The 26,548-nt window shown below is 67.4% G+C and overlaps 1 protein-coding gene across 1 annotated transcript in view; it reads left to right on the top strand.

Annotated features, from left to right (window-relative positions):
- The window catches only part of MEGF6 (multiple EGF like domains 6), a 71,219-nt gene that overhangs the window by 11,164 nt on the left and 33,507 nt on the right, over positions 1-26,548 (top strand). Inside the window, exon 4 of the mRNA XM_036347971.1 lies at positions 6,409-6,513. Coding sequence (XP_036203864.1) covers positions 6,409-6,513 — 105 coding nt within the window. The remainder of the gene's footprint in view (positions 1-6,408; positions 6,514-26,548) is intronic.

Genomic DNA, 26,548 nt, shown 5'->3' with positions numbered 1-26,548 from the left:
GTCCCTCCCTCCTCACGGAAACCTGGGGAGAGGGGACCTGAGGTGAACTGCAGGGGCGGGGAGAGGAGAGGACGAGTGTTTTCTCAAGAGAGGAAATGAATGATTCTCTCCGGAAGGGAGAGAGGAGAGGGGAGAGGGAAGCAGCCTGGCCATGGGCGGGAGGGACGGGCGGGTGGACGCCGGCCAGCTGCCCTGGGGGGTGGTGTCCCGCCCCTCAGCCGCGCTCTGTCCGGTCTGATCGCAGAGCTGATGTGTGCAGCCTCAAGCTGGCGTCTGGGAAAACAAAGGGGTCTGTTGAGTGGGTGCAGGGCAGACATCAAAGCCAGGTCCCCCTTTCCGCTCTGCTGGGGGCTCCTCGGCCTTCCACGTTGGCGCTAGCAAGTGTGACACAGTAACGGGGGGTGTGTTCCCAGGCTGAGTGGGGGCCGCTGGGCTTGTCCCCCCGGAAGGGACGTGGTGCAGGACGTGGCTGGTTCCTGGGCTGGGGGAGGGGACCAGCGCAGGTCCTGGCGTGTCCAGCAGCCCTGATTATGTCTGGTTTCTCCCGGGTCTTAGAGTGACCGTCCCAGGGTTGGGTGGGAGGAGCAGCTGGGCCAAGGGCCGGCCAGACCCCGGGAGGTAGGCCAGCCTGCAGGGATGGGGGTGCAGGAGTGGGTGGGTGCAGGGTGGGGGTGCAGGTTTTGACAGGTGGGGCCTGAACCCACTGAGGAAGGCAGAACCTGAGGTTCCTCATCCCGGGTGGGGCCTGGGCTGGCACCCCCGCCCCAGGGCGGCCTGGCCTCCCAGAGGTGAGAGCTGGGCTGGGAGCAGGGCAGGGGGTGTGGGGAAATGGGGGGTCTCAGTCACTAGGCCTGGCCTTGGGGGTCCAGGTTGTCACATCTGCCAGGAGACATGGGACAGGGTGCCTGTGGTATAGGGTCCTCACGGGACAGGATCCCACAGGACAGGATCCCACGGGACAGGATCCCCACGGGACAGGGTCTCCACAGGGCAGGATCCCATGCGACAGGGTCTCCACGAGACAGGGTTTCCACGGGACAGGGTCTGCATGGGACAGGATCCCACGGGACAGGGTCTCCACGAGACAGGATCCCACGAGACAGGATCCCCACGGGACAGGGTCTGCATGGGACAGGATCCCACGGGACAGGGTCTCCACGAGACAGGATCCCACGGGACAGCGTCTCCACGAGACAGGATCCCACGGGACAGGGTCTCCACGAGACAGGATCCCCACGGGACAGGGTCTGCATGGGACAGGATCCCACGGGACAGGGTCTCCACGGGACAGGATCCCACAGGACAGGATCCCCACGGGACAGGATCCCACGAGACAGGGTCTCCAGGGACAGGATCCCCACGGGACAGGGTCTCCACGGGACAGGATCCCACGGGACAGGGTCTCCACGGGACAGGATCCCACGGGACAGGGTCCCCACGGGACAGGATCCCATGGGACAGGATCCCCACGGGACAGGGTCTCCACGGGTCAGGATCCCACGGGACAGGGTCTCCACGGGACAGGGTCTCCACGGGACAGGGTCTCCACGGGACAGGATCCCACAGGACAGGGTCTCCACGGGACAGGATCCCACGGGATAGGGTCTCCACGGGACAGGATCCCACGGGACAGGGTCTCCACGGGACAGGATCCCACGGGACAGGGTCTCCACGGGACAGGATCCCACGGGACAGGATCCCACGGGACAGGGTCTCTACGGGACAGGATCCCACGGGACAGAGTCTCCATGGGACAGGATCCCACGGGACAGGATCCCCATGGGACAGGATCCCCACGGGACAGGATCCCCACGGGACAGGGTCTCCACGGGTCAGGATCCCACGGGACAGGGTCTCTATGGGACAGGATCCCACGGTACAGGATCCCACGGGACAGGCTCACTACATGTATGCGGAACTTGAAGCGCTGGCTTTCTTGGTTGTTGTTTTTAAAAACCCTGTGTTTAGGGCAGGATTTATTTGTCTGTGCCTTTGGCTTTTATGTTTGTCTCAGTGACCCGGGAAAAGCCCATGTGTCCTCATGTCGGGGGGCCAGCGTGAGGGGAGGGAGTGGGGGCCACGGGGTGGGCCGGGCAGGAGCCGGATCTCGCCCTGGGTGGGTGCGCCCCCCGGGGTCCCGTCTGGGGCCGCAGCAGCGCAGCAGCTGGTTCCGTGAGGAGCCGCTGCCGAGGCCACGGAGCTGTGTTGCTGATGCTCTTAACTGCGCGTCAGAAAGCCATCGAGGGACAGGATGAGTGATCAGGCGACCACGTTACTGGCTTCTTCGCTTTGTCTCCGAGGAAACGAAATCCTGGAAGATCCCAAGGAAGCTCAGCTCCGGCGAGAATCCTCGAGGCTCCGGACGCGCGTCCTGCCTGTTGCCGAGTCCGCGGGACGCAGAGCCGGACGCAGAGCCGGACGCAGAGCCGGGGCTGCCTGCGGGGAGACGTCACACACACAGGCACGTGCCGGGAGCCGGGAGCGACTCCGTTGCCTGCTGGGCTCCGAAGTCCTGGACGGAGGTTGGAATGACAATGACAAGAACGCTGGGAGAGGAGGGCAGTAGAGGACGCTGGGAAGATTCTGGGTAAATACCCAGCGGATTTCATCGCTTCCTCTGCGGGAGCCCACGCCGCGAGGAAGCACGGACTCCTCCGCTGTCACGGGGCTGCTGGGAAGGGCGTCCGTGAACTGTCACCCTGAGTGACAGCCGAGTCGGGACCGTTCTGTATGGGGGAGCGTGAGGCATCGCCAGGGTGGGGGTCACTCCCGCATCCGCCGTGGGACAAGCTTCAGGCTCCGACTGAGCAGGACACGGGACAAGCAAGTGCATGTGAGAGCGTAATTTCTACTTAAAAAAAATTTTTTTTTTTTTATATTGATTTCAGAGAAGAAGGGAGAGGGAGAGAGAAACATCAAGGATGAGAATCATGGATCAGCTGCCTCCTGCACGCCCCACCCTGGGGATCGAGCCCACAACCCGGGCACGTGCCCTGACCGGGAATCGAACCCTGACCTCCTGGTTCATAGGTTGATGCTCGCCCGCTGAGCCCCGCCGGCCGGGCCATTTCTGCTCTTCCACTCAGCACCCGGCCTCCCTCCCGAGAACCCGCAGGACATGCTGCTGCTGGAACGGGTGCTGGTCAGTGGGACCCTCCTCGCTCGGCCACGTGAGCGCGCGCGGGGGTGACAGCGAAGGCACTGGACGCCCGGACTTCTAGGCTAGCGACTGACACTTGACTCTTCGCTGTCCTGTTGGAGCAGCTCGGTTCCCGGGGCGCTGGTTCATTCTCCCCTCCCCTCACTCGTCCACTCGCCAGGGTTTGCTCCGCCGCCAGCGCTGGGGTGCAGAGGGGCCGCGGGCCGTGCCTGCGGGGGAGCCCGCGTCTCACGGGGAGGCAGGCTGCGGCAGACACCGGGGCTGGGACGCGGAGCCCAGGGCCACGGGGGCATCTGTGGAGGGGGAGGCGAGGCCGGAGCGGGCCTGGAGGCTCCAGGGGCAGCTGGAGCAGAGGGGAACGGTCAGTGCGGCCGCTGGCGGGTGTCTGGGGAGCGTGGGCAGCGCACGGGGCCTTCCTGGAGCTGCCCCTCTGCGGGGAGTGGCCTTCGCGCCGTGAGCAGCCTCTGCCTCCCGCTCTCGGGCCTCAAATTCCCTCGCTGGCCCGAGTGCGCAGGTGCCGGAGCCCCGCCCGCTGCCTCAGTTGGGAGTCTGGTGGCTGCTTTGGCCCCTCCTGGCTGGCGTGCCTGCGGGCATCAGGGCTGCAGGGGTCGCTGGGCTCCCGAGGCTGGCGAGGCTGTGACGCAGGTGAAGGGTCCCCATGTGGGACTGGCTCCGCCTTGCGCAGCGGGCGCTGGGTCAGTGGGCTCTGCCTCCACCCTCCCCACTTCTTACCCTCTGCCCCTCGCCTCGCCTCTCCATCATCCCTCCAGCCCTTCCAGAACCTTTTCTCTGTCCAAGGCCAGGCTCCCTGGTGGTCAGGCTGGGGCAGGCGGGGGTGGCCCAGGAGCAGCTGACACCTGCTGCCCGTCCCCCTGCTCCTGCCACGTGGGCTTCCTGCGTCCACGGGACCGGGAGACGCAGGCGCGTGCGCGATGATGCCGGGGCCGTGGCACTTGTGCAGGGCCGAGCAGCAGGCCTGGGGCCCGAGGAGAGAATGGCAGGAAGCTCGTAATGGTGTCGGGATTCCTCGGAGACCCACTCACGGCCTGGTGACCGGGAGGCGACCCGAGAGGGAAAGTGCTGGCTCTCCGGAGCCCAGTGGCCTCGCGCACACGCCTGGGGCAGCCGGGCTCCGACCCTCTGCTGTCGGGGTTCGAATTTTCCTGCTCAGCGGCTCTCTGCCACCTCTATCCCAGTCGGCTAACGGCTTTTTAAAAATGTTTTTATTGATGTCAGAGAGGAAGGGAGAGGGAGAGAGAAAGAAACATCAATGATGAGAGAGAATCACCGATTGGCTGCCTCCTACACACCCCACACTGGGGATCAAGCTGCAACCCAGGCAGGTGCCCTGACTGGGAATCGAACCCTGACCTCCCGGTTCATAGGTCGATGCTCAACCCCTGAGCCATGCTGATGAGGCTGGATAAGAGATTTTGCCTGGACCCTCATGATGTTTCAGCCATAGTAGCCCTGGGTCCTGGCTCCCCCTCCTCGAAAGATAAGGGGGAGCAGCTGTACCCCCAGGCCCCGCACGCAGACCCTGGGATGGACACAGCCCTAACTCTCGTGCGGCTGGGCTCAGCCCATCCAGGAGGCCGCGGAAGGGAGGCAGCTCCAGGGGTGCGAGGAGCCCTGGGGAGGGGACCTGCAGTCCAGGAAGCACTCCCGCAGCACAGTTAAGCTCCATTAAGCAGTTCCCTTTGCAGGACTTCTCAGAGCCTTTGTTGTGCTAATGAGCACCGTGGATTCCTGAGACAGACTCTGTAGTGTTTTCCAATGGATTCTTTAAAAAGAAAGGAGGGAATGGTAACAACAGGGTCCGAACAGTAACAGTGTCCCTAAAGCGCATCTGGGAGGTGCTGGCCCAGGTGATGCCTCCCGCAGACGTCCACGGGGGCTGCTGTGCGGGCGCCGTGCTCAGGCGTGGGAGGGCGGCAGTGAGCAGAGACCAGCGCCCTGGTCCTCAGGCCTCCTGTCCTATGGGAGGGGCAGGAGGGGAGGAGGGTAAATGACGTGCCAGTCAGCGGGGATTCTACGGAGAAGGACGAGTAGGAGGCATGTGGCGCTGGCCCCATGGGCTCTGGGAACGCTGCCCCCTGTCCAGGGCCCGGGTGCCCCCCATGACTGGAGGGTGGGCCTCGCCCCTGCCTGGGGAAGAGGGAGCGGACAGTGTGAGGCTGCGGGCACCTGGGCGGGGCTGTGTGGTCTCTGCCACCTGCCCCCCTGAGCCCCTGGACGCAGCCCACCCACCGCGCCTGTGGCCTCGGCACTGCAGTCACCAGCCCTGGTCCTGCCTGCCCTGGCGGCTCTGCGGGAAGGAGTCGCCAGGAGGCTGCCCCCTGCCTTTCTGCCCCTGCTCACTGTTCCTTTTCCATCTGGACGCGTCCTCCCCGCCCAGTGTGGGAATTGGCAGAGCTGGCGCGTCCACACGTGTGTCACTCTCGCTGGCAGCCCCGCCGCCTCAGCCTGGCCCGGCGCCCGCACCTGTCTGCTCTGGGGCACAGCTCTGTGCGTCTCTGCTTTCCTTCCCGTGGGTGTGGGCCTGCTGCCCGGAGCATCCTCGTCCGCACCATGGGCTCCTGCCTGCCCAGAGCTTCGGCAAATGACTCACTGCCGCCTTGCCTGCTGTTTAGCTGTTCGTTCATTCCCTCACTCATTCATTCACTCATTCATTCATCCCTTCATTCATTCATTCCCTCACTCATTTATTCATTCATTCACTTATTCATTCATTCACTCAGTCACTCATTCATTCACTCATTCATTCTCTCATTCACTCATTCATTTATTCAGTCATGCACTCGTTCACTCACTCAGTCACTCATTCGCTTATTCATTCATTCACTCATTCAACAACATTTATCCCACACCTTCTAAGAGTCGCTGAGGAACATGGTGGTGATGAAGGTGGGGTAGTGGCTGCTCTCAGGGCCAGTGGCTGGGGGTGGGGGGAGCGTGAAATGAGCTGTTTCCCCGCTAAGGGCTTTGGTCCGTCGGGAGGTGCTGTGGTGGGAAACCGTCCAGAGGGTCCGTGAACCTTGACCACATGTGGCCATGGGGGGGGGGGCAGTGTGTGAGCCAGGGCAGCAGAGCTGGGACCGTGACCTCCCACGTTTGGGGGTGGGGGGAGGTCTGGGTCCCTTCCACGCCTGAAACCTCTTCCCATGGGTGAGCTTCATGGGGGGAGGGCCCCCCAGGGACTGGGTCCTGGCAGGTGGGCTCACGGGCCTCCTCTCCTCTCTCCACAGCCGAGTGCAGTGCTGGCCTCTGTTTCAACGGTGGCAGCTGCGTGCCCGGCTCCGCCCAGCTGTGCCGCTGTCCCCCAGGCTTCCAGGGTGCCCGCTGCCAGCACGGTGAGTGCAGCCTCCGCCAGGCTCCTGGGCTCGGCCGTGGGCGGGGGGCACAGTGTGGGGGAGACCCTGGGTGACTGTCATTCTGCAATGCCCACCCCCGCGCCCCACAGCCCACCCGAGGTCGTGAGAGGAGGGGGTGACTGAGATGCCTCTGCACCCCATAACGTAGGGCCCCCTGTTCGACCGTGCCTCTGTGGGTGGGGCAGCAGGTGCAGAGAGGGCAGGGGCGGGCGGGGTCGTGGGCGGGTCAGGACGGGCTCGGCCCGGGTCTCTGAGCTGCCGCTTGCCTCGCCGGAGCCTCCGTGTCCTTAATGTCGGAGGGTGAGGGCCCGGGGGTCCTGCCTGGGCGGTGGGTGTAGGAAACGGTGGCGCACGAGATGCTGAGGCCTGACGCCCGAGGAAGTCAGCATTTGGGGGAACGTTGGGGGGCACTCAGGTGCGGACGGGCTCACAGCGAGCGTGGGGGGACGGCGTTTTTGTGGGCGCACGCGCATGAAGAGCTGTCGGAGCACCCCACTCACCGTGACGCCGCGTGCTGGGGCGGGGCTGGCTCGGGTCTCGCTTCCTGCTGCTTCCCCGGCTGCAGGGGGGGGCAGTTCGCTGGGGCCCGGGGAACGGGGCGCAGAGCCCCGCCGCCCGCAGCTCCGCAGACCACGCTCCTGGCCGGGTTCCCGGGCTTTGAACTTGCTTCTGGGAGCCGCTGGGGCTCCTTCCGGGTGGACGCTGGGCAGACATCCTGAGAGGAGCGTCCACGCTCCCAGCGCCCAGCAGGCAACCGGGGGATCAGGAAATCGTGGGGAGCGGGAGGTCCCCCGCTCGAGGGGGGAGCCTCCACTGTGGCTGCTCCCTGCGTGTTCACATGCGGTGCCTGCCCGCCGTGCCCGCTGAGGGCCAGGGTCCCGGGAGGTGCTGGGAGGGTGCCGGCAGCCAGGGGTGCCCACGCCTGTTGGAAAGGGGGGCTCCCCGGGCGGTTCTGTCCTGTGCCGGGGGCTCTGTGTCGGGGGGCTGCCTCAGCCAGGCCTCCTGGTGGTTTAGTCCCCGCGCCTGTCTGAGGGCTGGCCACAGGCGACCCCCCCCCCCCACCCCCGATGGCGCAGGCTGGGGTCCCGGCGGGATGGGGGCCTCTTCTCGGAGTCTGTCTTTGGGGTGACAGGTGGGTGTGGAGAAATGCTCTGAGGACCTTCCGGCTCATTCCTGCTGCTTGACTCGGTTTCATCCAGAAACCCCAGCCCTGGGCGGGCCTGGGACCCGGCTGCGCCTGGACAGCCAGCAACACAGAGGTGCCTGTGCTGCGGTCCCTGGTCGGGGGGGAGGGGCTCCGGAGCGCCGCCTGTCCTTGGTCACGTCCTCGGAGAAGCGGCAGGGACACCCTGGGGCCCGCTCCACACGGGCCTCCTCGCCTGCCTGTCCAGGAGCCGCGCTGAGCCACAGGCCCGAGCCGCTCTGGGGTGTGAGGGCGGGTGTGAGGGACTGTGTGGGGGTCAGGCTCCGGCAGGGCAGCCCCGTCCTCTCCTCCCTCCGGCCCCAACCCCCGGCAGCGGGCCCCCCCCCCCCCCCCCCCGCCACTCTGTCCTGGGCCTGGACCCCAGCGCTCTGGGGATATTTAACCCCCAATTATAATCAATTCCAGTTTTGAAAATAAAAACCATGTTTTTTCTGGTTCCCCCAAATTCTCTCATTTGAACAAAAGCGAGGGGCGCGGGAGAGGGATCTGCTCGTCGATGGTGGTGAGCAGAGGGGGAGGGAGCCCCGGGAAGAGCCGTCGCCCCCCTCCCAGGGCTCCCCCTTCCAGACGGCCTGCCTGCGGGGCTTTGCTCCACCTCCCACATCCCAGTGGGGGCTTTCTGCCTGAGCACATGGGGCCTGTGTGGGCAGCTTGGAGGTGGGGGTGCGGGGTGCAGGGTGGGGGTGCCCTGGGCGAGCCCCGTGCAGAGCCCCGCCTGCCCCCCAGCCCGGGGCAGCCAGGCCCAGGCAGTTGGTCCAGGGTGGGCTTCAGGGCTTGTGGCTGCGCCTGGGACCCAGGCTGCCACCCTGCGCCCGGATGCCCAGCTGGGGGTACAGTAGCGGCTTCCGCAGGTTCCAGGCGTCCGCGCATGGTGCTTCCCTGAGGGCCTGGCCTGCGGGGCGTGGGAACGGCGGGGACAGTGGCTGGTGCTGGCCTTGTTCTGGGGGTGACCCGGGGATGCCCTGTCCCGTGTGGGCTCGGGGGTCCTGTCAGGGCACGTGTCATATCAGACGGACCAGGAGAGGTGTGCGTGGCTGGAAACGGCTTCGTCACCTGTGCACGGGCCGTACCGTGGGCTGCAGAGGGAGCCGGCAGGTGCGCCCCCCTCTGCGGGCGAGCGCCCTTCTCAGTGCTGGCGCTGGCACTGGCACTGGCGCCGGCGCCAGCACACCTCTCAGCAAAGCTCTCTTCTGCGCTGAGTCCCGGCAGGGCCACCAGTCCCGGCTCCTGCCTGGTCCCGCCTGCCCGTTGGGTGGGGGGCAGCCTGAGCGGAGCCTGGGCCGCCTCCAGCGCCTTCTTGGTTGAGGAGCTCTGGCTCTGGTTCCCTCTGGGCCTCAGTGTCCTCACCGGGGAAATGGCAGGTTGGGCGAGTCTCTGAGGCGGTTCCGGGACTCTGGCTCCCAGGACCCCGTGAGCGGTCAGGGCTCAGTGCTGGTGCCCCGAGGGCTTCCCGGAGGGGGCGTGCCGTGGGCTGCGGAAGGTGTGGGGAGGGCCAGGCCGGTGGTTGGGTGGCCTCCCAGATGGGAGCCAGAGGAGCCAGGAGCAGAGCGCGGGGAGGGAGTCGGTGGGGGCCCCGGGCTGGGTGCTGGGGTGGGGGGTTGGGTGGGCTCAGGAGGGCCAGCAGCAGTTCCCGGTCCTCAGCCTCCCTCTCCGGACGGGACGCCGGGTTGGAAGGACCTGGAACCAGGAGGGCGGCTCTGGGCCGCCTGGCAGGGGCCTGGGGAGTGGGTGGCCTGCCCCTCCGGCCGCCCCACACCAGCAGGGAAGTCCTGAGTGGGCCCCGCGCCTGCACACCCAGGCCCACGTGTGCCTAGTGGGTCCGCCTTTAGAAGGAGCCTCGGTTCCTCAGGAAGCGGGGGGTGGGGGGTGGGGGTGGGGTGGGGGCAGGAGCTGCGAGCAGGAGGTGGCCAGGCCTGGCGTTGGCTCAGGGCCACCCTGTTTCTGACCCGGGTTGTTGGTTAATGGGGAGGAAGCAGCGCCCGGGCTCTGGGTGCCACCCAGGCCCTGAGGGTGCGGCCTGACCCCGGCGGCTGGGGCAGGGCTGCCCTTGGCCACTTGCCCGGCCAGGCCTGGGCACTGCTGCTCGTCTGGGAGCCCCGCCCTGGGCACGGCCGCCTGGGACCTGGCTCTCTGCTCCCCGGGGGGGCGGGGGGCACTCGCCAGGCCCCTCGCTCCCTTCTGCTCTGCTCCCCACCGGTGTGGACAGAGTGGCCGCGGGCTTTGCACACGCCCCATCGGCTGCACTGCACCCCTCCTTTGAGGACAGCCCCCCCAATCTCCCAAGAGCCCCTTGCCTCGCAAGAGCCGGCCCAGGGGGTGGAGACCGCCCGGGGGTGGGATGGAGGGGGCGGTGGCTTTGACTCCAACAACAGGCCACCGACTATTGTGACAGGCACCCCACATGGAGGCAGGCACCCCACATGGAGGCAGGCACCCACATGGAGGCAGGCACCCCACATGGAGGCAGGCACCCCACATCATGACAGGCACCCCACATCGAGGCAGGCACCCCACATCATGACAGGCACCCCACATCAAGGCAGGCACCCCACATGGAGCCCGCACCCCTCTGACCCTCTGGCCTCAGTCTGCCCTGCCCACGACAGGCGCTGGGACACGAGGCTGCTCGGCCGCTCCTGCGCTGGCTGGGCCTGGGCCCTGTGGGGGGGCAGGGGGGTTCGCAGACAGTCTGCTCCCCGCTGGGGTTGGGGAAAGAGGCCCAGCTGCTTTCCCAGCTCAGGGAGCCAGCGGCTGGCCCGAGGGGCATTCGTGTTGCTGGCGAATCGTTTAATGACCAGGTTTGCCCCCCCGCCCCCACCCACAAAGGCGCCTCTGTCCTCGGGGATGGCCTGTGCCCGGGCTGCTCTGTGCACAGTGGGCCGTGGGCTCTCCCAGCGCGGCCGCGGCCTCGGAGCCGGGTGAGGGGGGGGGGGCCTTTCATGACAATCCCGGCAGGAGACACCGGGAGCGGCCCTCGGGCGTGGAGGGCGGGGGCTCACCCTACCTGCCCCAGCCCCCTGGGGCCTGCTGTCCAGGCAGGATTGAGGCTCAGGGTCAGAGGTCAAGGCCCCGCCCTCCCCTGGGCTGCCCCCCAGCTAGAGGCCCCGCCCTCTGTGTGATCTGAAGGGATCCTGTGACCTGTGACCCTGCCCCTTGGATAACTGTCCTGCACCACCTGTGCCCCCCACCTCCTCCCAGACTCTGGGCGAGAGGCCTCTGGCCCCAAGGGCAGCCCGGTGGCTGGGAGCCTTTCCTGTTGAAACTGGGGACACCGATCCCCGATGGCGGCTGAGTTCGGGGTCAGTGATGGCGCAGTGTCGGCAGGCAGCGCCGGCCCCGGGCAGGGCTGGGTGCTGGGGGCCGCTGAGCGCTGTGCTGGGGTGGGCGAGCCGGGCGGTGTCTGGTGGGGGGGTCCGTGCTGCCCAGGTTCCCTGTGCGGGTCCCCAGACTGTCTGCCGGGCATGGATGAATGGGCAATCGCATTTCCTTTGGTGCCGAGGGCTGTGCCCGGGCCCCTGCAGACCTTCCCTGGCGGCCCCCTGGGCGGAGTGGAGCCAGGTAGCGGCCCCCTTGCCAAGAAGTGGCGGCGCCCGAATTTATAGCCCGAGAGCCTCGCTGAGGGGCTTGGCGCTTTCTCCTCTCGGAGGAAAGGCTGGGCCCAGCCGAGCGGAGGGGGCGTGGCTCAGGCTGCCTGGCCCATGGCCGCCTCGCACTGCACCGGGCGGGCGCTCTCCCCACCTTCCATCGGCCTTCCCACCCCTGGAGGGGCAGAGGGCAAAGCTTCATCCCGGAGGCCCCCCCCGCCCCCCCCCCCCGTGCTCCCGCCCCTCCCCCCCCCCCCCCGTGCTTATGGTCTTGGTGGGTGAGCCTAGGGCATTCCCATCAGAGTGAGGGCAGCGGGGAGGGGGGGGGCGCGGAGGGGCCGGGAGGCAGCGTGTGTGGGGAGGTCCCTGCACTTGGGGGCCCTGGGCCTGGCGCTGGGGGAGACCCTCCGGCCCTCGAGAAAGCAGGTGTAAAAGGAAACTCATTGGGGGCTGAGCGAGCCTCCCTCCTGCCCCCGCAGACGGCCTTCCTGCTCCTGCCACAGTGGGCGCCGCCCTGTCAGACCCTCTCCTCCCCTCCAGATCCTGCCCCCAGCCCAGGGAGCCCCTGTGGCTGGTGTGCACCCCACTGGCCCTGGCAGGGGGAGAGTTGGGACTTAGTGCAGCAGCCAGGGCAGGGCTGTAGGGGGGCTGCCTCTGAATTCCTGGGAAATTCCTGCTGGGGTGACCCTGCAGCGGGCGGCCCTCCGCCTCGGCCCTGTCTGCTGTGCCCACCTGCCCGAGTGAGGTGGGCGCTGGCCACCCAGGGCCTCGCTGTCCGGTGGGTTCCAGGGGAGGTGCTGCCGGCCGCTTTCAGGGTTCCTGGGGCCGTTTTCAGGGCTCCAGCGCTCCTGTCTCCCCTCCCAGCAGGTGATTAATGAGGGTCTGTGAGAAGGGAGCTCTGGTCCCGGGCTCCAGGCTGCATTCCAGAGCAGCCGGCCCTGCCCGGGCCAGGCGGCCAGGCGGCCTGGGCAGCATCAGGAGCCAGGCCAGCTGATAACAGGGCGGGCGGGCGGGCGGAGGGGTCGGCCAGGGGGCGGTGGTGGGGCTGCTGCGCTGGTCCGGCTCCGGGCCAGCATCTGCTTCGCTGGGAGCCAGGAGCAGCGGGGGGACGTCACCCCACGTTTGGGGCTGGACAGTGAGCTTCCGGTTGGGGTTCCACGGTGAGGCCTTCCAAGGCAGGCCCGGGTCACAGGTCTCAGGAGAGGGGGGCACTCTGCCCTGGCCCCTCCCCATGCGCTCCGGGACCCCAGGGGTTCTGTTGTTGGATGAACGAACGAGTGGATGACCTGTGGCCGGCTCACTCACACACCTGCTGGCCCCAGTCCATCTGCTTCCCTCCGCCTCTCAGTCCAGAGCCAGGTGACGGTGCCTCCTGGGGGGGTCCCCTTCCCCGCATGCCCTGTGAGCCCCGGGAAGGCTCTGGAAGCACAGCTGCCAGGCTCGCAGACCCCTCCTGGGCGGGCTCCTGCCCCAGGACCAGCCCCACCTGCTTGCCCTGCCTGCAAGGCCAGGACAGGGCACTGGCTCCCCCTGGTGGCAGTGAGAGGCCAGAGCAGGTGCAGGGGGCTGCCTGGGGTTTAATGTCGGTGGTGACGGCCAGGGACAGAGCTGCAGGCTCCCCGCATCTCCTCACCGGCTCCTGATGCCAGTCCAGCCGCAACGCCTGGTGTCACGGCTGAGGCCTGAGGGCACAGGCGGGAGCGAGAGGATGAGGACCTGACGGGGCCCCAGGGCAGGAATGGGGAAGGGGTGTCCGGGTGTGCACCATACTCGTTCATTCACTCATTCATTCATTCACTCATTCAGCCGTCCATCACTGTGCCCTCACTGTGGGCCGTGGAGGGGGGCATGGAACCAGGGCCTGGCCTGGCCTGGCTGGGGCAGCAGCTCCGTGGGGTGGCTCTGTGCGCCTCTATACTCACCTAAATCTGTCCCTGAGGCCACAGCTCCGGGTGCCTGCATGGACCTGCCCTTTGGCTTTAAGTGATCGAGAGAGAGACAGGCGTGGACAAGGGTTTGGGCAGGCGGGACGGGCCACCAGGGGAGGAGCAGGGGAGGCGTGTGCGTGCCTACGCATGCCCTTCGCTGTTCAGGGGCCCTGGCTGGGCTCCCTTCCCGCGAGGCAGGGGCTGAGCTGATCAGCAGAGCGGGAGGCCTCTGCGAAGTGCCCCGTGTGGGCCAGGTGAGAAGGGGTACAGGTGAGAGCAGGCCAGAGGAGGGCAGAAGTCAGGGCGCATCAGGATGTGTCTTCAGAGAGCTCTTCTAGCCGTGCTCTCGGGGCTCGTAGGAAAACAAGCCAACAACCCCTGGGTGAGCCCTGGGAGGGGCAAGCTGCCCGCCTGTGACCTTGCCCACTCAGGAGCCAGCCCAGGGAGGCTGCTGCCCTGGCCTCATGTCCTGGACGGGGCTCCTGGCAGGTCAGGGCTTGGCCAGGTGCAAGTGTGTCCAGCCTGGGTTTCACCCCAGGGAGGCGCGGGGAGTCAGCAGGGCATCGAGCCAGGTGCTGGAGCTCAGCTGGGAGCTCTCATCTAGGGCACAGACATGTACGCACGCAAGCATATACACACATCTGTGCATGCAGGCACACATACTCACATGCACAATACACAGGCACGCACATATATATACTGGTGCACACATGCACAGGGTGCTCATGCACACACATGCTCACAATGCACACACACTTGCACACATGCACAATATACGCATGCACACATGTGCACATGCACAAACTCATGCACAAAATGCACAGCATGCATGCATACGCACATGCTTGTGCTGCACAGGCATGCACAGTGCACATACATGGCACACAGTGCACACACGTGCACAGTGCACACATGCACACGTGGACACGCAAGGCACTTGTGCACAGAATGCACACATGCTTGTACATGCACAGCGCACACATGTGCTCATGCACACAGCACACATGCATGTGCACACATACTTGGGCACATGTGTACACACACACTCATGCATATGCACGCACACATATACGCGTGTGCACACACACCTATGTATGCACATATATATGCATGCGTACACATGCACGTACACAGAAGAGATGGGCTGAGTGTTCGAGCTCTCCCCAGGCTACACCTCCCGTGTGGGGCGCTGCCCCTGGCTGAGCCGGCTGCTGAGCCAGAGCTGAAGCGTCCCAGGAACGTGGCCCCGGGGTGGGGGGAGCGGAGACCTGGACGTGGGGAACCGAGGAATGTTCTTGGCTCCCTTCTGGGCCTTTTACATTTTGTCTGTTTTCTGGGAAACACATGGGAAAAGCCCGTTTCCACATTCCTGGAGGCTGATTTGTATAAACAGACCGGACCTGATAACTGCAGAGTAAACAGAAACGCCGTCCGCAGGCAGGGAAGCGCGTCGGCCGCCCCCGCGAGGTGCCCTGGCCCGGGTGTCCCTCCCCACTTTCCCCAGGCCCCGTCCACTCTTCCGAGCGGGCGTGGTTCGTGGCGGCCTCGATGTAGGGTAGCCGCGGGCGGTCATGGGGTCCGGCTCCCGTGGCTGGTGGCCTTGGGCAAGTCCCCAGGGTCTTCATCTCTACGTGGGCCGCGGCAGTCACCCCGCGGCAGGCAGGTGTCCGTGTGAAGAGCCCGGGAGCCCTTGGCTCTCAGTCGGCTTCAGCCCTGACGGTGCCGTCCCCACCGGGCAGGACTGGGGCCTGGGGCCTGGGCAGACGTGAGGGCGCTCTGGTCCTGCCCTGGGTGCTTCGCCTCAATTACACCTGCATGCCCGCTGCCACTGGGGTTCTACTCGGGCACCTTGGGGCCCCCACCTCCAGTTGCCTGGACTCCCGGTGATGCCTGCCCCCCGTAGCCCTGGGGCTTTGGCAGAGCAGGTGGCACCCTCTGCTCCAGGCCTGACTCTCTGCCATCTTCCCAGGCACAGCCCTGCCAGCCTCTGGCCCGGGCTGTGCCCACCCCCTCCCGTCTGAAGGCCGTGCCCTGCTGGGGGCTGTTCCTTCCTGCGCCCCCCCCCCCCCCCCGCCTCCTGCCACAGACAAGGGGGATTCGGCAGGTGCGTCCTGAAAACGTGAAACTTCACTCGGCCCCGGGCCACCTCCATGCCTGTCCCTGGGGCTCAGAGGGACCAAGCGCTGACCCTGCCGGTGGGCCTGGGCACCTCCTGGAGGGGTGCGCCGGGTGACCTTGGAAATCCAGAGCGGGTGATGCCTGTCCGACCGTTTCTAGGCGACCCACTCTTGGTTTCCATGGTTGCCCCGGAAACCACAGATGGGGAGGGGTTGCCCGGACCCTGGGGAAGCCGTGGGAACCGCCAGCCTCCTTACACGCACGCGGCCGAGTGAAGGAAGCCACGGGCAGAGGCTGTGTGTGGTGCGGCCCCCACCGCAGAACCTGCTGGAAAAGGCAGAACTTTGGAGGCGGTGGAGAGGTGGGCGGGGGTTCCCAGGCGGGCACAGAGGGTGGTCAGGGCAGCGACCCTACTCCGCGGACATCACGGTGGTGGGCGTGGTCACCGCCCATTGGGCAGACCCACGGAGCCCCCGCAGGGACGCTGGGCTGCGGTGTAGATGTCAGAACTGCCCACGTGGGTGCTGGTGAGGGGGGGGCGTTGTGGGGTTCACAGAGCTCCATACTTTCTGCTCAGATTTCCATAAACCTAACACTGCTCTAAGAAATGAAATAAAAATGAGACAAAATGAAACTTCTCAGCCTCATAGCCTGGGGGCCGGCCTGTCCTGGCCCCGTCCCCAGGGCGCCTCCCTGGCCATGGCTCAGGGCGGCCTCCTTGCTCTCCTGGCTTTTGTGGTGCAAGGCTCCGTGCAGCCTCATTTCCTTTGTCTCCTGGGGACGCTCCCTGCTCTCCATCTCTGCCTGCCACCCCTCCCCAACCTCCACTGATTAATAATCGCTCCTGTTGCATGCGCATTTGGAAGCTGGTGTTTGAGCCTCTGAGGGGCCTGAGGGCACCTCCTGTTGCAAAGGCCCTGAGGTCCGGGGACTAGACTCGGCTCCAGAGGGCAGCCCCTTGAAGTGATGCTCCTGACCGCTCCCTGGCTTCCTTCTCCGCCGGGTCAGTTCCTGGGGCGGCCACCGGGGGCGATGTGGCAGCAGCACAGCTCGGGTGTGTTCCAGGTTGGAGGGACAGGAGAGGTGTGCCCTTCAGGCAGCGCTGAGGGTCCAACTGAGAAAGGCTCACTCACCAGCCCCACAGTCAACCTGAGCTTTCGGAGCCAGTGCCCGTGGGTGGCACTGCAGAGCCTTCTGTGGGCAGAGGGTCCACGGGACTCCTTTTGACGGCCAGCTGTCCGTGGTACCGGCACAGGCTTGGCCTTCAGAGCGGTGGGTAGTGCAGCCTGCAATCTACACGCCCGCCTGGGCTGCCCTACTCTCCCCCCTGCCCCCTCCTCCCCCCGCCCCCGTTCCCCTCTGCCCCCCCCCCCCCCCCGCCAATCCCGTGGAGTGGAGTGGCCTCGGAGCCTGGCTGAGCGGACTCAGCCGCTGGACGCACGCTTCTTCCAGGAGGCCTCCCTGATGCACCTCTGAGCTTCCTCCCCTGACCGCCCACCTCTGCTTTGCTTCTCAGGCTCCCTCGCCCCCATCTGTGGGCTTCCCCTCCCTGTCTGACCCCGGGGGCCCTTGCGGGGGCTGGGCACCCTTCGGCACTCTGCAGGTGCTGCTGGGGGGTGAGAGGAGGGGCCTCCAGCTCCCCCTGCTGGGCTGAGGGGGTGGGTCCCACTGGCTGCACAGGAATGTGCTGGCTGCCTGGGCGGGCGGGGCTCTGAGCTGCAGGAGCGATAACCATTGGGGCGCCCGGCCTGGCAGCCCTGCCCCCTTAGAGAGGCTGCCTCCCAGCAATGACCCCGGCCCTGGCCCGAGGCCAGGGACACGCGGCGGCAGGAACGCCTCTCTGAAGAGGTGTTTCTCTCCCGTTTTAAAGGCGATGCCTACAGTAGCTGCATGCGTTTGTCTTCTGCGGCCGAGACACAGCGCCGCCGCGAGTGCCGCCAGAGCGCACCCTCATCCCAGGGCTCCGGGGTCCCGAGTCCCACTCGGGTCTCACGGGCTGAGGCCGGCCTCGGGCAGGACCGGTTCCGTGCGGAGGCTCCTGGGAGCGCCGGTTCCTTCCGGGGTCTAGAGCCGTGGTCGGCAAACTGCGGCTCGCGAACCACATGCGGCTCTTTGGCCCCTTGAGTGTGGCTCTTCCTAAGCCTTAGGAGGACCCTCATTAAGTTAATAACAATGTACCTACCTATATAGTTTAAGTTTAAAAAATTTGGCTCTCAAAAGAAATTTCAATCGTTGTGCTGTTGATATTTGGCTCTGTTGACTAACGAGTTTGCCGACCACTGGTCTAGAGGCACATACATCCTCATGCTCAAAGCCAGCTTGGCAGCCTCTCTGACCCTTGACCCCGCAGCCTCTCCCGCCTCCCTTGCCCCCGGGAGGCCTGTGGTGACACTGGACCCGCCCACTTCTCCCGGACACGCTCCCTTTGGCCCGCTCCCTGCTCTGCACACAGGACCCCACCTGCCCTGGAGTGACATTGCCCTGGGCCCGGGGGTCAGGATGAGTTTCCCGGGGCCAGCATTCTGCCGGCCACAGTGACTGAAGTGGGGGAGCAGGGAAGAGGGTTGCAGCCTCGCCCCAAGCCCAGCGGACTGCAGGCCACGCTGGGTCCAGCCCGCTGCCCGGAGCTGCCGGGAGCCCGTGGGTGAGCCCCGACGGAGGCCGCAGGTGCCTCTTTGCACGGCTCTCGGCCACCCCTGCCGCTCTGGCTCTGGGAGGAGGTAACTGCCCGTCTGACCCCATCCAGTGCGTGGTCCTGGGCCTGCCAGTTGCCATGGAAACCTCATCGAAGGCGTGTGACGTTCTCTACCCCAGGAGCTCATGGTGGTCTCTTTGGACCAAGATCGAGGAGTTCAGTCTGGGACCCGGGCAGCTGGCTTCACACACAGTCCGGCCCCACGGCCTGTCCCAGGAACCGGGGGGCATGGGGGCCAAGCAGGGGCCCACAGGGTGTCCCGTGGGCACAGCGGAAATCACAGCACCCGGGGGGGGGCGGGGCGGGCTGAGCGCACCTGCTCCGGCCGCTTGGGGACCTGGGATCCGGTCGTCCTGGGGACAGAGTGGACGGGAGACCAGGTGGTCGTGGTGGATTCCTGGGGGGCGGGGGGTGGCCTGGGGCGCCTGCAGCCAAGCCCCTTCCCTGGGCGGTGGGGGCAGCTTTCCGAGTTGGGAAAGCTGTTTCCCCGCCCGGGGGCAGGGCTGGGTCCCGGCTGCCGCCTCCTTCCTGCCCCACTTGGCAGGTGCCCCTGGTCGCGGAAGAGGCCCCTGGAGGCTTCTGGGACACGCTGGGGCAGGTGCCGCCTGGCAGTGCCTTGAAGGAGAGCACGAGGGGGGGGAATGAATGGGGGGTGTTGCTCCGTGTGCCCTGAGGTGTCCCACTGTGTCCCTGATGGCCCCACAGCTGCGGAGGGAGAGTGGACAGGGGCTGGGCTCTGTGCTGAGGGCCTGGGTCCTGGCTGGGCCCTGGGCTGTGCTGCTTCGGGCTGTCATTTCTGACCCAAAGGGTATTAAATGCCGACGGGCGCGGCGCTCTCCCGGGGGTCCTGCCGGCCGTGCCGTCCTCGGGGCTGCCGTCCTAACCCGTCTCAGGTGGGAGACCGAGGCCAGCGGCGTTGACAATGGCGTGTTCGCCCAGCAGCCGAGAAGCCGGGCAGCTGGGACCTGTGCCTGGGGGACCCTACCCCCGCTTTCGGGCACTGCCTCGCCTGGGGGAGCAGAATGAGGGTGTGGGGGGCCTCTGAGCACAGCTGGGTCCCCCTCCTGCCCCCTCAGGCCTGGGTGTAGAGCTGGCGCCATGCGGCCGCAGCCGGGACCCTGCAGGGAGCAGGCGGGAGGCCCCGGAGCTCAGGATGGAGCTCAGGGAAGGGGTGGCCTGGGTTGGCCCGGGGACACTGGGTTCGCGCTCCGGCGCCCAGAACCGAGAAGACAGTCCCTGCTGTCTGAGCGCCAGGCCTGTGGAGCCGTCACAGCGGCTCCTGGACACAGCCCTTCCCCTGCGCCAGTACCCGGCCCAAGCCTGACTCCAGGGCACTTCTGGCTCCCTGGGCAGAGCCCAGGCCCTTCCGCTTCTCATCCCTGACCCGGCCAGGGGCCTGGGGACCGCGCCTGAGCTGGGCCACCCTCCTCCGCCTGCCCCTCCCCATGTCCCCTCCCGTGCAGCTGGTCCCCCGGGGCCACCCTCCTCCGCCTGCCCCCTCCCCATGTCCCCACCCGTGCAGCTGGTCCCCCGGGGCCACCCTCCTCCGCCTGCCCCCTCCCCATGTCCCCACCCGTGCAGCTGGTCCCCCGGGGCCACCCTCCTCCGCCTGCCCCTCCCCATGTCCCCACCCGTGCAGCTGGTCCCCCGGGGCCACCCTCCTCCGCCTGCCCCCTCCCCATGTCCCCACCCGTGCAGCTGGTCCCCCGGGCCCACCCTCTCTTGTGCCAGCCGACCCAAGTGCTTCCCGCCCGGCATTTCGTGTTTCTTGTCTGACCCCTGGGGTGCCTGCCCCCCAGGCTGGCTTGTCTTACCTGTCAGGGCTGGAACCCCTGCCCATGACATGCAGGGCATGTGGGAAGGGGTGGTGCAGGCGGGGCCGCGGCGGCAGAGCAGGCCCCGACCCGTCCTGGTGGGAGGTGCGCAGGCATGGAGCCCGCAGAGCGAGCTCGCACGGGCCGGTGTCCCGCTCCCCCTCGGGAAGGAGGGGTGGCCGGTCTAGGGGGGAGCATTCTTGGGGAGACAGACAGCCCCCACCTCCTGTGCTGGGGAGGGGTTCCCCACGTCGGTGCCATCTTCCCAGACCGGGGCCCTTCTGCCCTTCAGCCAAGCACAGAGGGGGCCGGGCTGCCTGCTCCTCTCTGGGGAGACCCCTTTGCCAGCCCCTGAAAGCTCCCAGCACGGGCAGACCCGCCCCCCGGACCTGCTGCTCCCACACCCCGTCTGTCTGCAGAGGCCGCACGGCCTCCAGCGAGCTGTCTGGCGCCCTTGGCTGCGATGCTGGGCAGCCTGCCTGCCTGGGCGACACCGGCTGCGGGCGGGACTCGCTTCCCACAGGCAGGGCCTTTATTTACTTGTTTATCATTTAAAAACATATTTTTACCGATTCCAGAGAGGAAGGGGGAGGGAGAACCTTCAATGATGGGAGAGAAACAGGGATCACTGCCTCTGGCACGCCCCACATGGGGATCGAGCCCGCAACCTGGGCCTGTGCCCTGACAGGGAATCAAATCGTGATCTCCCCATTCATAGGTCGACGCTCAATCACAGAGCCCCGCCGGCCGGGCACAGGCAGGGCCTTGAATTCCGGGCTCCTGACAGATGGCCCACAGCCTGGAGGGCGTGCGGGATGGGGTGACTGTCCCCCAGGCCTGGTGAGCAAGGCCTGGCACCCCCTGCCTACAGGCTTGGCGACCTTCCTGGGTGTCCCAGCCTCCGTTCCCCAGTGAGCCTTCCCCGCCCTCAGGGCAGGTGGGGGACCCGGGCCGTGCCTCTACTTACAGACTCCCAACGGTGGGAGGTGGTTGGGGATGCAGGACAGGTGGCTGGGGAGTGGGCTCGTGAGGGCTGGTCCTCCCACCACCCCTGCCTCTCTCCTGAGGCCCTGGAGTGGGATGTTTGCTCAGACGGGTGGTGGGTACCCACGCCGAGGATGGCACGGACCAGCTGTGAGCAGACACAGGTGTGAGCAGCTCACCCGCTGCAGACCCCCGGGCTCAGCCCAGCTGCCGTGCCGTGGCCGGCTCCACCTGGTGTCAGGTCCCAGGGTGAGGTGCTGTGAGGGCTCGTGTGGTCTGGGGGCCCGCCCCCTGGCGGCCTGCCCTCCTGGCTGCCCCGCTGGCTGAGTGGCTGGAATGGCCGGCAGGTTCTGGGGCTGCCTGGCCCCGGGCCGGGCGGGAAGCCCTGGGCGCTGACCCTGCCTGGCTGCCTCCGGCTGGCCCTGTATCACTTACTGGGAATTCCCAGAAAATCCCGCCGTTGGCCGTGGCCGGCTGAGCTGAAGTTTGCATTCCAGCGGTCCCGAGGGATTCCAGCCCCGCCGTTCCCGTGGGACACGGCCACCCCTGCCCCCTGACCTGCCTGGGGTCTCCTAGGGTCCCTCCCGAGGAAGGACAGCCTGTCCCGGCCACACCGAAGCCGTCCTGGGCCTGGGCGTGGGTCCGGGGCGCCAGCGCAGGGCTGTTGGCGCCGAGGGGCTGCTCCCGTGTGGCCGGGACAGTGACTTCCCGTGGCTGCGCCCGTGGCTATGCCTGGCCTGCCACATGCGGGTCCCCTCGTGTGCTGATCAGGCGGCACTCGCATGCTGTGGGGCGGCCGCTGGTCCGGGTGCCCGGAGGGACCCTGGGGCAGTTGCTGGGTTTGCAGGTGGGTGTCCCCCCTCGTGGGCCTGTCTAGAGGGGTGGGGCTTGCCCTCCTCCTCCAGGCCAAGGGGGTCTATGGCGAGGGGGTCTGAGGCCCTGGGGTGGCCGTGGCTGGGAGGTCCCGTGGCGCTCACGGCTTCTCCCCCCTGCAGACGTGGATGAGTGCGCCATCGGCCATGGGAGCTGCGAGGGCCAGCGCCCAACTCGGGGGCAGCTGCAGGGACACGGCAGGACCTGCCGGGGTGGGCCCGCCTGGCCACGCCCTGCCCCATGGCCACGCCCACCCCTGGGCTCCTCTGAGGGGTCCTGGGTGGTGCCCAGTCCTTGGGGTCCTCCCTGCTGACCCTCCCACGCCTTTAGGGGTCCACATCTGTCCCAAAATGAGGTCAGGAGACTCAGAAACCCTAGGGCTGTGCGGGGTGGGAGGCTGCTGTGCCTGGGGAGGTGCCAGGGGAGAGATGGGGGCGCTGCAGCTGGCTGAGCACAGGCGGCTGTGAGCTGGCACCAGTGGGCATGGTGCCCCTGATGGGTCTGGAAGTGTTCACCAGCTCTGGGCTCACTCCCTACCCAGCCCTGTACCCAGCCCTGCCACGGGGGGCGGGGGGAGGAGGGCTGAGGTGGGAAGAAGGCAGGTGGGAGGTGGGATGTCCCCCTCACCCCTTCACCTGCCTGGCCCTGCCTGGCCCTGCCTGGCCCTGGCTGACCGTGGGTTAGGGCGGGCGAGGGCATCTGCTTTCCCTCAGGGGGTCAGACAGTTGCTGTCGCCACCCTCTTCCAGCGCTTCCTTCCCGACAAGAACCCTGTCTCCAGCTGTGGACCAGCTGGGAGCTGTCTGTCCAGTCTGTTGGAGGTCGGGGCGGGGATGCGTCTGCTGGGCGGGCCTAGGCGGGGTATGTGTGTGTGTGGAGGGGGGCGCAGGGAGGCCTCTGTGATCCCTGGCTCACCCCAGAACCTGGAAGCCTGTGCCTCTGGGGGAGCAGGAGCCAGGGCGGGGTGAGAGGGGGAGCAGGAGCCAGGGCGGGGTGAGAGGGGGAGCAGGAGCCAGGGCGGGGTGAGAGGGGGAGCAGGAGCCAGGGCGGGGTGAGAGGGGGAGCAGGAGCCAGGGCGGGGTGAGAGGGGGAGCAGGAGCCAGGGCGGGGTGAGAGGGGGAGCAGGAGCCAGGGCGGGGTGAGAGGGGGAGCAGGAGCCAGGGCGGGGTGAGAGGGGGAGCAGGGGCCAGGGCGGGGTGAGAGGGGGAGCAGGAGCCAGGGCGGGGTGAGAGGGGGAGCAGGAGCCAGGGCGGGGTGGTGGGAGAGGCTCCACGTCGCCCGCTGAGCCATGGCTTCACTGTGACCTCCCGTCTGTGAGATGCGCCCATTGGTGTGCGGAGCCCGCCCAGGCCTGTGCCCTGACTCCAGGACGCTCTGAGGGCGGGAGCTGTGTGGAGGGGAGGCGTACCCCTCACTAGACCCCGGGTAAGGAGGAGCCCCCAGCTGCCAACCCCCATCTCCCAGCAGTGCCTCTAAAGTAGGCTGACCAGCTGGTGTAGGGAATGAACCAGCGGTCCTAGGACATGCCAGGCCCGGGGCAGGCTCCCTGTGAGTGTCAGACGCCCCTCACCCTGGCCCACGGAGCCCACTGAGCCCACAGAGCCTGGTGCCCACAGAGCCCACGGAGCCCACGGAGCCCACAGAGCCTGGTGCCCACAGAGCCCACGGAGCCCACGGAGCCCACAGACCCTGGTGCCCACAGAGCCCACGGAGCCCACGGAGCCTGGTGCCCACGGAGCCCACGGAGCCCACAGAGCCTGGTTCCCACAGAGCCCACGGAGCCCATGGTGCCCACGGAGCCCACGGAGCCCACAGAGCCCACAGAGCCCAAGGTGCCCATGGAGCCCACGGTGCCCACGGAGCCCACAGAGCCTGGTTCCCACAGAGCCCACGGAGCCCATGGTGCCCACGGAGCCCACGGAGCCCACAGAGCCCACAGAGCCCAAGGTGCCCATGGAGCCCACAGTGCCCATGGAGCCCACAGTGCCCACGGAGCCCACGGTGCCCACAAAGCCCATGGTGCCCATGGAGCCCACAGTGCCCACGGAGCCCAAGGTGCCCATGGAGCCCAAGGTGCCCACGGAGCCCACGGTGCCCACAAAGCCCATGGTGCCCACAGAGCCCACAGAGCCCACGGAGCCCACGGAGCCCCCGGGGCACAGAGCCTGGTGCCCAGAGACCATGGTGCCCACTCAAAGGACAGGACAGCCCAGGACACAGCCTCCTCCTCCGAGGCTCTGGGCTCTGACACCTCAGGCGCCCTTGGGGGATCCGGGCCCCCATCTGGTCTGCCGTGGGCTCACTGCCCGGCCTGGTTTATTCTGCTTCCAGATTCCTGCCGTGGGCTCCCCTCCCCAGGGGTCTCCCCAGCTCAGAGGGCTCCCCAGCCCAGGGCCCCCCAGATTGGGCCTCAGCCTTCCCATCCCCTGGCCCTTTCGTTCCTCAGCCCCAGAGTCTGCTCAGAGCCTGTGGGCCCGCCCAACCCCTTGGTGTCTGGGGCCCCTGGCTCCCCCAGGAGGGTTTGTGCCGGGCCAGGGGCTGTGCTGGGCTGCCCATAGGGGTCTGCGGAAGCGTGCTCTGGGCCCCAGGGCTGACCAGACCAGCGCCAGGCCCTGCCCGGGGTCTGCAGGTCTTAGAACAGAAGTCCACCACTTGGTCCCGGGCACAGGTGGGCAATCCCGCCTGGACGGTGTTCCCTGGGGGGTGTGGGACCCCTCACTCCAGGACGTCCCGGAGGACAGGCGGCTGTCACCAGCAGAGCCGGCCGGAGGCGGATGGGGATGGGATGACCAGCAGGGGAGCCAGGCGGGAGGGAATGGCTCCAACCTGCATCCGCTGCTGCGGGCCTGGCCCTCCCCAGCCTCGCCCTGGGCTGGCTGACCGGCTCTGCGTGTTTGGGGGCCGGGGCTCTGTGGAGAGGCAAGCGCCTGCGGTGGTCTCTCTGTCCCCCTGCAAGCCGGGTCCTGTGCGCGTGTGTGGAATGGAGTGGGGCTCGGGCAGCCACTGGCCACAGAGCCAACAGGGAATCGGGATGTTACCGCCGGGAAGCTCTGCTGGCCGCATGGGAGGGCGGTGCGCTGAGCTGGTGGGGGGGCGCAGAGCCGCCGGGCTGGTGCAGGGCCCGTGGAACCCAAGGACGCGGGGCCTGGCCGGAGGGCGCCGTGGCCCCCACTCCAGAGCATCGCCATGCCCAGGTGTGAGCGCGTGAGAGTGTGTGCGCGTGAGCATGCGTGTGAACGCACATGTGTGTGCCCGTGCGTGTGAGAGCGTGTGTATGTGTGTGTGAGCGTGTGTGAGCGTGTGTGTGTGAGCATGTGTGTGTGCGTGTGTGTGTGTGTGAGCGTGTGTGTGAGATGTTCTGGGAGACCCTCCTGGAGTGGGAGCCGTGTGCTTGCTCACCGGAGTGGCTGGTGCCGGAGTGGCGTGTCCCGGGCGTGGCTCTGTGGGGGCCAGCCCTCCCCCCCGACCTCGGCAGGTTCCGACCTGAGGCTCACAGAGGCGGTGGGTCCCGGGGAGGAAATTGGGGTCCAGGGCAGAGCTCGTCCTGGCCGCCCAGCTCTCCGTGGGGCCCCTCGGGAAGCTGCTCTGGGCCAGACTTCGGAGTCCGTGAGGCCCTTGGGTGGGTAACTCTGAACCTCGTCTCTTCCTCGTCTGCACTCCGCCTCAGGGCCCTCAGGGGGCTCCAGGGAAAGCCTGCGCCAGGCCCAGCGCCTGCAGCGGGCTCCCAGCCCCCCGCCGGCTTCAGGGGGTGCAGGGAACGGAGGGAAGGGTTGTCCCAACCTGACGGATCCTGTTCCCGCCTGGGCCTTGGGGCACTGCCCTCTCCTCCAGCCTCACTGTCTTCTCTTGATCAGGCCCAGGGGTCGGAGCTACATCAGGTCTGGGGGTGACGGGGGGACCAGGACCCTAACCAGGCCCAGGATTGGAGACCTACATCCAGGCTGGGGACCTGTCCCTCCCCCCCCCCCCCCAGAACCCCTCTCAGCCCTGAAAGCCGTCTGTGAGGCCTCCTCCACTGGCCGGTGTGCGGCCTGGGGACCCTGTGCCATTGGAGCCCCTGCCCAGGGGGCAGAGAACGCCACCTTCCGGAGAAGATCAGGTGTCTCGCTGAGGGGGGCCTCGGGGGTCCAGGCCTGCCTCCCCCCACACCAGGGGTGGGGCTCTGCGGAGGCCCTGCTCACCCTCCTTCCAGGAGATAAGGAGGCGGTGGGGCTGGGGGGGGGGGGGGGGGGGCAGCTTTCTCCCTGTGAGGCTGATGCCGCCAGCATGGAAACGGCACTCGCTCCTGGGGCTCAGCATCCCTCCCCCCCGCACATGTTCCCCATCCCCTGCTGCTCCTCGGCTCTGGGGGCGTCCAGGGCAGGGCTGGGGTCCTCGTCAGGGTGTCCGCGAAGTCTGTGGGCCTTGAGACCTGGCCCCCAGCCCTGCCCGGCTGTGATACCTGCTCCAGGTGGGCAGGTCTGCTGCCCCGTCTGGGTGCCTTCCCTCCGCGGGGGTGGGGTGGGGGGGAAGCCCCTGTCCGAGGTCCGTGTGCTCAGGGCGCCACAGGCTGCCCTGCCTGTCTGGGTGGACGCGGGTCCGGCCGTGTCTCCGCCTGGGAAAGGGGCCTGGAGGCTGACAGGCGCTCTTCTCACACCCCACAGCCGGGCCGGGAGAGCTGCGGGCTGGGTCCCCTGGGGGAGCAGGAATGTGGGCAGTGATAGGCCCTGAGGAGGGCGCCTGGGGCTCGGCTGGGTCAGGAGGCCGTGGCTGACCGGGGCCAGCTGTGCCGTCCTGGGGGCTGGCCCGGCTGCGAGGAGGGGCAGGGGGGCGGCT

Source organism: Myotis myotis, unplaced genomic scaffold, assembly GCF_014108235.1.
Source record: "Myotis myotis isolate mMyoMyo1 unplaced genomic scaffold, mMyoMyo1.p scaffold_m19_p_2, whole genome shotgun sequence".
Classification (NCBI taxonomy): Eukaryota; Metazoa; Chordata; class Mammalia; order Chiroptera; family Vespertilionidae; genus Myotis; species Myotis myotis.
Note: the sequence above shows the minus strand (reverse complement) of the source record. Positions and strands in the feature narration are given on the sequence as shown.